Source organism: Maniola jurtina, chromosome 22 (genome assembly GCF_905333055.1).
Source record: "Maniola jurtina chromosome 22, ilManJurt1.1, whole genome shotgun sequence".
NCBI lineage: Eukaryota > Metazoa > Arthropoda > Insecta > Lepidoptera > Nymphalidae > Maniola > Maniola jurtina.
Window position 1 is genome coordinate 5799781 of NC_060050.1, and position 13030 is coordinate 5812810.

General features: G+C 37.6%; 1 protein-coding gene across 1 annotated transcript; it reads right to left on the reverse strand.

Moving 5' to 3' along the window:
* Window positions 1–1005: 1005 nt before the first annotated feature.
* Window positions 1006–2077, reverse strand: LOC123876638 (larval cuticle protein A2B-like). The gene is made up of 2 exons (XM_045922935.1): window positions 2055–2077; window positions 1006–1616 (listed from the first exon to the last, which is right to left on the reverse strand). Exons 1-2 carry the CDS (start codon window positions 2064–2066, stop codon window positions 1089–1091), a joined length of 540 nt encoding a protein of 179 aa, XP_045778891.1. The 5' UTR covers window positions 2067–2077; the 3' UTR covers window positions 1006–1088.
* Between the last annotated feature and the right edge of the window lie 10953 nt (window positions 2078–13030).

Sequence of the window (13030 nt, forward strand, 5' to 3'; positions counted from 1 at the left end):
AATGTTTGAATATCGCAGCTCCAACATGGCCCCAGCCCGCTAAATTAAGTATTTTAAAAATCTGTACTTATATACCTACCTACCTAGGTACCTATTAGTTGTAAATAAAAGAGACCAATTATAACTTATCTATATAAATAGTCTACTATAGATTATGGATAAAAAATATATTTCTTTAATATAAATATTTTTTTGGCTTTTGGTTTATATTAGCATAATATTATGGTAAGACGATTTTTATCTAAGGTTTTTTAAATAACATGTATGACTACGGAGTCCTACCTCAGGCAGACAAGACAGACACTTGACCAGTTATTTAACTTAATGACCACATACACATATCTACTCATTAACAACATCCTGCATGCTTTATTTTACCCAGTTTTCTTACTCAAAGGTCCGCAGGGCAAAGGTGCGCATATCATGAATCCAATTGCGCAAGCGAGCGTGCGTGTGGTTGTCCCAGTCCGACGTGTCGTGGGAACTAGACAAATATCAAGGCTGCGGGTTCGAATATTAGACACATGGCTGCAGTATACCTGCTACTACCTAGTCGTTTTATCATCACATGAAAGTAAGTATGGTATTACTTACAGCTATCTCTCTGCACCGCGTAACTTTTATGCACAGAGATGGAGGAAGGAACTCCTTAACTGATCACACGTATCTAATCATTGAATCTTTTTGTGTACTTAGTAAGTGTAGTTAATTGAACTTGTAGTTCAATGCGTTTCACATTGAAATCGGTTTACCATAATTTTCAAAATTCGTACTGAAACAAGTTCAGCGGTTTTAGACTGTTTTATTTAATCGTATGGCATTTGAATACGCCCGGCGCCGCGCCGCCTAGTTCGTCGCCCGTTTAGTAGCACCCGGAGGACACGTACGCAGGAGTTACCTTTTAGACTGACTAGTTAAGTAATTGTTAAAGTAGCTAGGAAGAATTATTATTAGGCAAGTATATTCTTTACTAGGCAGGCATCTGAATGAAAATCCACATTTTATATCAGTAAAAATAATTTATTTACTTAATCTAATGAGTCCACAACACGATCATATCTCTAGTTCCATAACTATTTGGCATTAATTTAGTGGTGATAGTATGGGCTGGAATAGGCGACTGGAGCGGCGAATTTGGCAATGGGGGCAGCGTGCACCACAGGGGCTGCGGCGTAGCCTACGGGAGAAGCATAAGCCACCGGAGCGGCTACCTTAGCGACGACGGGAGCTACGGCTTTTACTCCGAGGGGTTCCCTGTGGACAACCGCGTTGAAACCGTTGTGGGGGTCAGCGGTGTACTCCACAGTGCGCTTGGTACCGTCAGGGTCTACGACGGAGTAGGAGCCCTGGACAACGTCGCCGTCACGGGTTTCGTGTTGGGTCTTGGAGTCTCCGGTGAGACTGTCCTGGACGTCGTAAGCGAAGCTGTACTGCGGGTGAGGGTCGTATTCCTCGACGCGAGCCGCAACGGGCGCGACGGCGTATTTGGCGACGGGAGCTGCGTAGGCTACCGGAGCGGCCGCATGGTACACGGGAGCTGCAGCATAGGCAGCGTAGGGACTGGCTGGGAGCAAGCCAGCGCTGGCAGCCGCCACGAAGCAGGCAAGTGCAACAAACTGAAATAAGGATAGACTTTTTAAAATAACTGTTTCTCCATACTGTTTAATATCGCAATGTTTTTATACTCCTAAATATAAAAAAATCGAAATTCAGTCTGTTTAATTGGAATATTTTAACTGACTTCTAAAGATTGGCAAAAAGTTCCAAAAAATATTAAACATCTATGAAAAAAATTATAGAATCGAAATGAGAAATCGTGGTTACTTAGTTCTTTTGTACACAATCTCTAAACTAAGTTAAAAGGTCTAAAATAGTGTCATGGACGTACTTTTCCAACTTTCCCTGCGGAAAAGGATAGCATTAGTTTTAGACCTGTTAATTTATAGTTTAGTTTAGAGATTGTTTACAACAGAATTAGCAACGGTCGCTGAAGCAGCTAAAATTTAAAATAGGGCAAACTTGAAACTTCGCTGTGCGGTATTTTGATGGTATACCTTGAAGACCATTGTGCTGGTTTGATGAGAGGATGTGGAATGATGTTGATGGGAGATCCATAGAGCTTTTATACCAATAGCGGGGGCTCACCCTTTCACTTATCGGACTTCCAAGTTGCATCGTGACGTCAAGTGACCGTCAGTTCGCGCCCTAGGGGCGACGACGTCAGCGTAGCAGCCCCGAAAATAAAGACGTGATACAATTGAGTTAGAAATCCTATCCGATTAGATATAAGTTGAATTACGAATTTGAATTTGTTTAGTATATCTAGTACTAGATAGATATCTAGTATTCTATCTAATCTATCAGACTAGATGTTTTTGAAAATCCCGTGGGAACTCTTTAAAAAAAGTTCTCTCTCTTAAAAAGTTTCCTATGTAAATTTCCGGGATTCATGCTACCTCTATGCCCATAATATACCTAAATTGGTTAAACCGATGGGCCTTTAAGAATCCTGTGGGGTTTCTTTGATTTTCCTGGTTAAAAAGTACCTAGCCTATGTCCTTCCCCGGGATGTAAGCCAACTCTGTATTGAATTTCTTTAAAATCAGTTCAACTGTTGGCCCGTGAAAAGCTAGTAGACAGTCAGACAGACACACTTTGACCGCTGTGAACTAAAACTATCAATCTTTCTATAAAACCCAATAAATCTAGGAAATATAACTAATAAACCTATTGAATTCTTTAGATCAAACATATTGTTAGAATAAGGATAACATTAAAACCAAAGTTACAGTGACCACTCGTTAGCAACCTTAACATTCGGTTACATTCACACAACATCCGATGGGAATCGATAGCACCTTTAGTAAATTATTGATTAATCTCGATAGTTTGTATGTTCGACAGCTTACGAGGTCGTATGGTAATATTATATTAAGTGATTGAACTGATAACCTACTGATTTTAAGTTAACCGTGACCCTGGTCTTGGAAAAATATTTAGGGATAGACAGATAGGCTATATTTTAGGGACCCTCACTGTCTTTGAGTGGTTTACTTTATTTAAAAAAAAAGTTATCGCGGTGGTCCACAGGGAACCCCTCGGAGTAAAAGTTACAAGTTGCAATTAAACCTTCTACCTACTTGAATAACGGTGAAAGAAAATATCGTGATGATACTTTCATACTTTTTTTTTTGGGCGTAAACCCAGAAGACGCAGGTTCGATTCCTACCGGTTTCGCAATTATCAATAAGTATGTATTTAAAAAATACTGAAGCCCATTTTATCACTTTTTTACAGTTATCATCGTCATCATCATCATCGCCAGCTCACTACGGAGTACTGGTCTCCTCTCAGAATGAGGAATATTTAGCGGCCAAGCTGGTCAAGTGCAGATCGGCAGACTTCACACGCCTTTAAGATCATTATGGAGAATTTATAATCATGCAGGTTTCCTCATGCTGTTTTTCTTCACCGTTAAATTGAGTGACATTAAAGGTGCCCACGCACTCGAACTGAACTGCAACTGAACTGCGCGTCGCGTCAGCGCCCCGCACGATATTCTCTCCAGCCGCGCCGCGCGGCAGTGACGTACGCTTTAATTGCTTAACACACATAACTTCGCAAAGTTAGAGGCGCGTGCCCGGGTCCAAAGTCCTGACCCTCCTACTGAAAGGCCTAGGCATGTCTTAACCACCAGGCCAATAGGCTATCAACGCTTATCACTTAGGTCTTATATATAAATTATATAAATATATAGAAATAAATTTAATAATAAATTAAATTTTCATGTAACAAAAAAAAATATAATTTTATTTTACCTAGGTAAAATAAAGTTATATTATAGTAATGTCACCGATATAATTGCCGAAATCTTTAATCAAGAAAGACTAAAGATGCCTCAATGGACAATTTCTTACTCTGTGTATAAGATAATTTATAAGCTTAGGTCTTAGGTTAAATTTAAACTACCTACTTATTAGACATAAATTAAGCTAGATCGAAATACAATTGAGTAGCTCACTGGCACTCAGTAATAAGAAAAAAAACCGGCCAAGTGGGACTCAGACTCGCGCACCGAGGGTTCCGTACTCGGGTAATTTTCCGACGTTTTGCACGATAAATCAAAAACTAAGTATTGTGTATAAAAATAAATAAAAATCTGTTTTAAAATATACAGAAAAAGCCCTTTCATATGATACCCCACTTGGTATAGTTATCTTACTTTGAAAATTGAAACACATTTAATTTTTTTTATATGATCTAAGCACAAATTCACGGTTTTCGGATTTATTCCTTTACTTGTGCTATAAGACCTACCTGCCTGCCAAATTTCATGATTCTAGGTCAACGGGAAGTACCCTATTATATAGGTTTTCTTGACAAACACAACGGACGGACGGACGGACGGACGGACGGGCGGACAGCCAGACAGACAACAAAGTGATCCTATAAGGGTTCCGTTTTTCCTTTTGAAGTACGGAACCCTAAAAAAGTATAATGTCGAGACGGCTAGACCACTTCGTGCACGTATTGCGAAGCCTGTGAAGCTAAGCGTGCGCGTGTCGGATCATAAACACACAAAAGCAAAGCTCAGTGAACTTATTATATACCATTAAACACGGGGCATGACACACTTCGTTAACATAATGATGTTAGATAAATTTTAAGTAGGTAGGTAGGTACTGCATCACACTTCACACTATCACACTAATCACACTAATATTATAAAAGCGAAAGTTTGTATGTGTGTGTGTGTGTGTGTATGTTTGTTACTCCACGCAAAAACTACTGGGCGGATTGGGCTGAAATTTAAAATGGAGATATATTATACTCTGGATTAGCACATAGGCTACTTTTTATCCCGGAAAATCAAAGAGTTCCCACAGGAATTTTAAAAACCTACATCCACGCGAACGAAGTCGCGGGTATCAGCTAGTATTATAATAAAGGCGAAAGTTTGTGTGTATGTGTATGTGTGTTTGTTTGTTACTCCTTCACGCAAAAACTACTAGACGGATTTGGCTGAAATTTGGAATGTAGATAGATAATATCTTGGATTAGCTACTTTTTATCCCGAAAAGTTCCCACGGGATTACTAAAAAATTAATCCACGCGGGCGAAGCTGCGGGCATCAGCTAGTAAATTACATTATTTTAACCAGTTTAGCTTTTAGTATCGACGACTTGAGAGGAGACAACTTAAAAATTAAGTCAATGACTGCTATGTTAAAAATTAAGTCAATGAGTAATGACTAACTATTGGCCTCTATTTAAAAGTTCAGTATTTCATCACCCATGGCTGACATTAATATTTCAGCCGTGCAGTGGACGCATTTTGCAAGGCAGGTAGGTATTAGGTATACAGTGTATAATATGCATCTCTACAATTTAGCGCAAGGTCTGTCTTTATGTGTCATTGCTTCTACTGTGCACTTTACTGAATAAATTTCTTTGAAGGAAAAATGCATTAACCGACATTACAAAAGAAATTGCGTGCCTACTGCCTACTGCCTACTCGGACTATCTTAAAGCATCTACCTACTTATTTAAACCCCGACCGAAAATGAGGGGTGTTATAAGTTTGACGTATGTATCTGTGTATCTGTCTGTGGCATCATACAGCTCCTAAACTAATGAACCGATTTTAATTTATTTCTTTTTGTTTGAAAGGTGGCGTGATCGAGAATGTTTTGAGCTATATAATCCAAGAACCTTCACTAGTCGGGGGCGTTATAAATTTTTAATTTACACATGTAGAAAAATGTTTTGAGCTCTGAAAAGCTAATCAACAGCCATACCTTATCTTTTATTAACCGACTAAGGCAAAAGAAGGGTTATAATTTTATAGCGAGTAATAGTCGGCGTTTATCACACTAATATTATAAAGGCGAAAGTTTGTACGTGTGTGTGTGTATGTGTGTATGTTTGTTACTCCTTCACGCAAAAACTACTGGACGGATTTAGCTGAAATTTGGAATGGAGATAGATAATATCCTGGATTAGCATATAGGCTACTTTTTATCCCGGAAAACCAAAGAGTTCCAACGGGATTTCGAAGAACCTAAATCCACGCGGACGAAGTCGCGTGCGTCAGCCAGTTATTATTAAAAAAGCAATGATTGCCTAGTAAGACTTCGGCTTCGTAATCGGGGTTTCCGGGGTTCGTTCCCAGGCCCGCACTTCTAACTTTTGGGAGTTAGATAACAAATTATATTTAATTGATCAAAACGCACTTGATCAATTAAATATAATTTGTTTCAACGCGTAAGGTTTTCATCGTGAGGAAACCTGCATGTCAGAGAATTCTCCATTATGTTCTCAAAAATGTGAAGTCTGCCAATCAGCACTCGATCTATGGACAAATCACTGATAAGAGAGGAGACTCAGGTGCTCATAAGTGGGCCGGCGAATGAATGTTTATTGTATGTGCACCTACACTACAATTAATAAAGTAGGTTCTTCATAAAAATATAATAAAGTTCAGTTTAATTACAAGTTTTTTGTCTTTACGATATAATACAGCATGACAATAATAAATCTGCGACATCAGCAAAGCAGTCCAATGATTGAATGGTTCTGAAAACCAGAACATGCCTCTGTACAATGAAACAATAAGGGGCATAACCTTGACAGTTGCCATTAAACGTAGGCTGTGTGTGCAGTGCAGTGTAGGTTTTACACAGAGAAAAAGTTTATGCAACAGATTTTAATACTTCGAGTAAGCTCAAAAGTAGGTAATAATAATATTATAAATGCGAAAATGTGTCCGTCTGCCCGTCTGTTACTTTTCTCGGCCAATATTATGTTCAACTCATTTTGATTATATTTGTTAAAGAGTTAGTTTACATCCCGGGGACGGAATTAGGCTATTTTTTGTCCCGGAAAATCAAAGAGTTCCCACGGAATTTTCAAAAATAAATCCACGTGGATGAACTCGCGGGCATCATCAATCTGACACAGAAGCAGAGGTACAGCTTGTAGTTTGCATTCCAGAGACGAATATAGACGAATATAGACTAATAATAGAATTTATCCTGGAAAATCAAATCGTTTTCTTGGGATTTATACCTATAAAAATTGATTCCAAGCGGTCGAAATCGCAGTTATGATCTAGATCTCTAGCTCACGTCGCTAGCTCTCTTGAATATCCCTGGTTCATTGAAATCTCAGTCAATTTATGTAGATATCACATACCACATAATACTTATTAATTTTATTTATTACCTACTCTATGCAGTAAGCACAGTTAATGCGAGCTCGCCCACATGGGTCAGCACTTGATTTTACGGGCCACACGATAATCAGTGAGAGCTTTAATTTAGACGATTTTATCTTACTAAATATTATATCTATTGCGAAAGGAATAAGTACTCAAAATCGTCCTTCTTTGGCACTCCTAACGGGCTATAACGTGGCAAGCACAAGATTTGAACTCAGGGTATTGAGAAATGAGTTCTGACCTCTTCAATCTGAGTAAACAATGCTTTTATGCCTCTATGACCTGCACGCTACGGGCCATGCCTAGCTTTCTCTGTTCAGGGTAGTCAAACTGTAGTTTTGTCCTAAAGGTGACAGCACTAACTTAGTGATCGGAACTAACTAGTGACTATGTCGTCGTATCGTATTATAGTACGTCGTATACGACTATTAAAAGATTTAATTCCTTAGCATAAAAGCTCTCTGCTTATTACTATGATCGGCATGAGACTAGCATTAACAATAGGTATAAGGCCCCCACCTTTAGGCACTTTTGATTTCATCGTGATACTAACCGAATGACCTCCGTAACATATAAAACCTATTACCATGGTCAGCATGATTAACCTTATGTAATATAATAATTTATAAGTAAAAGAATTTTTAAGATTGTATGACAGGTATATCTAGATTTTGAGCGCATTTTATATGGCTATGGATACCTTTTTTTTCTCTCTCTCGTCTGGCTTTACAAAGACTAGCCAATGTCAAGTTTGTAGTTATTTGTAACAAGTTAGGGAAACTATACAAGTATGGACCTCGTCTGTGCCGGCACTCGCCGACATACGCACGGAACCCCTTAGAGCGCTTTCCAGTCAGTTTTAACAAAAAAAAAAACCCTACAAAAAGGCAGAGCACGCCCGCCAGCTAACACCAACACAGACGAAGTCCCTATGGATACCTAGATGCTCATTTCTGGGAGAGAGAGAAAGAGAGGGATAGATGCCCTCATTACTGATAAAACCGGCCAAGTGCAAGCCGGACTTGCACACGAAGGGTTCCATACCATCGTACAAGAGATAAACTGAGACTACTGAAAGCTATTACATATTGTGTGATCATGATTAAAACATGAAAAAGCAAGATTATAGATCGAAGAAGGCCATTATTATTACGGGTACTGAATTAATGTTTTACGTAAAAAAGTACAAACATGCAATAAATCTTATGATCTAGTTCACTCACGTACTTACTTTGTTTTGTAATAAGGGCTGGTCAGAATAAATGTACCGAAGTATGATCTTTGAGGCAACATCTACATTATTTTCTATCTAATTAATAATCTTAAATATCTAAAAAATTTAAATCTATCTAATTTTTGGTACAACAGTTAATTTGAAAATCCATAAAAACCTGTTATTTTCCCTGCTGTCGGCAGCCCTACTTTTTAAAACTTTTTTTCTTCATTAAGATGTCTTAAGCTTATCTACGATGGTAAAAGTAATGTGGTTTTCTACAGGGATATTTTGATAATTAGGAAAAGGTCAGAGGTCGTCATTTTTAACTTTATCACTGTATGACGCGAATAACGGTCTTAACTCCTAAATAATATTATGCGTAACTGAGTGCATGCAACTAGAATGCATAAGTGTAAAAGGTCATCTGACGTGTTATTGAGAACAAATCGAATTTATCCAAGACCCGAGTGAGTGCAGGACAAAATTGCGTCAGCTGGATGTGGAGTGGTAATTTTAAAAAGAGGTCACTTGGTATAACTTTTTTTTAGGACTTTTTTTATAGTCCTTGTTGCATCATTGCACCCTAGACCTTTCTTTCACATAAAATTTTAGCCTTATTTTTTCTCTTTAATAAGTAAAGCCCATTTTTACATAAAAAATAAATTTGTGAAATAAAAATAAAAAAAAAATGAGGTGCCAATGTGGAGTCACAAACAATATGAAGAGTAGACGGTTCTGGCGGCTACATACATAATGTATTCGGTTAGTAAATTAAATCTTATTTTATACTTTTTAGTGTTTGAGGTTATTGAAGACGGTTTTTGTTTTTTAACCGACTTCAAAAACGGAGGAGGTTCTCAATTCAACGGCATGTTTTTTTTTTATGTCAGTCAATCAGCCAGTCAGCTTATCCTTTTATATATTTAGATTAGACAATCACACATCAACGTTAGATATACTATATATCAGGGCTTTCTCGCGGCCTTTGTAAACTCGTTTAATAATATCATGTGCTGACATTATGCTCCTTGTACCCACTACATGAAACTAGTTCCAAAGTTACCTTCACATTATTGCAGGACACAATATATTATCTTTTCTATTTATATGCGTATAATATGAAGTGGCAGTTAGTTTAGGTTCGCAATTGATTTAGGTTGAGTTTAAGTTTGCCGTTTGTGGATTGTATAAGGAAAATTAAAAATTGTGGGTAATCTTATGTATTGTGGGTATCATGATCAACCCATAGCCGGCACACTACTGAGAACGGGTCTCCTCTCGGAATGAGAAGGGTTCCACCACTCTGGCCAAGTCCGTATTGCGAGCTTTAAGCGCGTTGAAGTCTTCTCGCTGACCGATATAATTTAACATAATTTTTACTCTTTCTTGCTATTCAATTTAGCAAAAATTCATTACTATACAATATAAATTGTACTTTAATATGTTTCTCTTGTTTTTAAGTAGAGTACAATATCACACTGATATTATAAAGGCGAAAGTTTGTATGTGTGTGTGTGTGTATGTTTGTTACTCCTTCACGTAAAAACTACCTGACGGATTTGGCTGAAATTCGGAATGGAGGTAGATAATATCTTGGATTAGCACATAGGCTACTTTTATCCCGGAAAATCAAAGAGTTCCCACGGGATTTTGAAAAACCTAAATCCACGCGGGCGAAGTCGCGGACATCGGCTAGTAAAATATATTATAATGGTCTCTTTCGTTGCACCTTTTTGACTGTTAAAAGAAAATTAGGATGCCCATATTTCAAATGTGAAAGTATGTTTGTTTATTAGTTTGTTCTTCAATCACGATGCAAAACAATGGATCAACGAGATTTTCGTATGGGTATAAGTCAAAGGCCTGGAGAGTAACAGGTTAAATTTTATCCCGCAAAATAAGAGCTCAGATGAATTTTTCAGCAATTCCACACCCGCAAAGTTGACGCCGGATGCTTCATAATATTAGTTATTTATAAGAATTTTGTGAGAAGCGGATGGGTAAGGAAAGAAGGGTGGGGTCTATGTCGCATACAGTCTAATGGATTGGTTTGGAAATTTTATTGAATTCCAGTAGCAGTAACATATACTACGAATCAGATATTGGGAGTGCGCGCGTCGTAATCTTGCGTAACTCCTGGCAGCCTTGCGAAGGACGCGTGTGTGGCCGCAATGAAAAATACCCGCGCGTTTTCATACACGGCTCGCTCGCTAATGGGCACGGCCAGGGTTGATTGATAGTAGAGAGTAGAGATCGCATAGACTGTATAAACTCGTAGTACAGGATTCCATATTTGTTAGTGGGAATGGATTACCGTTAGGTACGTATAAAACAAGTGGCCTAAGCTAAGGTTGAGAATTCACTGTGAAGTTCCATGGTTGTCATAAATTTGCAAGCAATACATAGTAATTTGAGTGTGTATTTCTTGCTGTTATTCACAAAACTGAATGGTAAAACCAGCGGCCTTTATATCTGATACTGATAACTGACTCATCAACGTTCAGCCCAAATCCTTGGACCTAGAAAGCAGAAATTCGCGCAGAGGTTCCCTTATACATATAATGTAGATAAGGAATAAGATCGGAGTTTTCAAAATTCCCACGAGATACCAGATAAAATCTATACCTACATATTTTAACTCAGTTGTATTTTGCATGAATCAGAAATAAACGTAGCAGACTGCAAAGATAGTATTTTTGAGCCTGATAGAGGGATGAAAATAATGAAAATGAGAGATCCGTAGAAGAATTATAATAACTGAACACAACGGGTTAAAAAACTGAAGTGGCAAGGGGTAAGGCACCTAGTTCAATGAACTGGAAGACGTTGGGTTCCCGAGATGACAGTATGACGACCTTGCAACGGGAAATGCAGTATTTTCGATTTCACTAGATGGACAAATGACGTCAAGCGAGTCGCAGCGAGCCGCTAAATCCAGAAGGCGGCGCGAGGCTTATCGAAGTCCTTACAAGAGTCCTATTTCCACTAACATAAAACATTTTATGGGAATCGCAACTAAATTCTGTGACATAAGCATTTACACCAGTTTGTCTGTATGTCAGTTTTGGGACAATGGCCAGACGAGCCAAAGCTTTGTCTCTTACGAAACCGTAACGAACGCTTGCCTATTACGTATTGTTTGCTATTAGTGACTAAATGAGTGCAATTAAAAAACAAAAACCTTTTTCTATTAGGTATTTAGAGGTATTCTTTGTAGGTATTAATATTTCGTTTTAAATTAATAGGTAAATAGGATCCCTACAAAAAATATACGAAAAAAAAAACTGTTCATTACATTACAGAGTCTTTGAAGTTACTACTTCATTACTGTATTGTAAAATATATACTTAGATTGACTAGATATGGTATTTTTATAGCGTTATTAAATTTTGGCTATTAATATTTGGGTTATTAATATTTATAAACTTAATATTTTTATGATTTTTCATTCTACTTTGTTACTTAGAAATAATTACTCATGTATTTCATTGAAAACGAGCATTTTGTAATTTCACAAGTTAGTGATTCACAGCACGACCTGGACGAGTTTTGAATAGTGACTGCTATCAGCTGGCGTGACAACATTTAAACTGGAGCACTTGCACTATTATAGAAAAATATATGTGTATCGCAATGCCTATTCATCTGTTTAGTTCATACTTACATCAATTTTTTTGCAAAGTACAATTTTTATTACAGCTTTGATTAAAACAAGTGTTAATTAAAAATTTATAAAACCCCCGACAAGTGAAGGTTACAGTAACTAGAAAAGAGCTGATAAATTTGAAATGGCTGAACTGATTTTCTTGGATTATAGCTAAGAACACTCTCGATCAAGCCACCTTTCAAACAAAAAAAAACTAAATTAAAATCGGTTCATTAGTTTAGGTGCTACGATGCCACACACAGATACACAGATACACACGTCAAACTTATAACACCCCTCTTTTTGGGTCGGGGATTAAAAAGTAGACGATAATGTATGTAAGTACGCGACAGATCGAGATGGCAATCGGGGTGGGGACGCACCGCACACCCGCACAGCCTTCGCGCTATCCCGGTGCGAAATAGCGCGGGGCGTCCTCCTGCCTCATATCCCGATAACCGTCGCAACCTGTCACCGTACTATATATTTACATGTATTTTTTTCAATGAGAGGTATCTGTAGAAAAAAGGTTTATATGTATGCATATTATTAAAACTTAGAATTAAAAAATAGCAGCTTCTTTTGATAATAAATGGGCAATTAATTATATTCATCCAAGAAAACGATATATAATAAATACTTGCTTTAAAATATTTTGTATAGATTCTCCTGAAATTCAGAAAAATGTTACCAATACTAACAACTCTGACATGCTTTTTGAGTTTTAAGCATACAACGCAAGTAGGTTTACCTGGTATCATTACCAATTCTTTTCTGCTAATAAAATATACCCTTTCTCGTAGCTGAACGAGTAAGCAATAACTTTAAGAAGGCTAATTTGCAAATCGTTTTCAAATGTTTTCATGAAGACTGTTTCTGTATAGCACCGTGAAGATCTTGTAATACACCTGAAATGGGTTAGAATCGAAAGAAAAATGAGTGTGACCGCG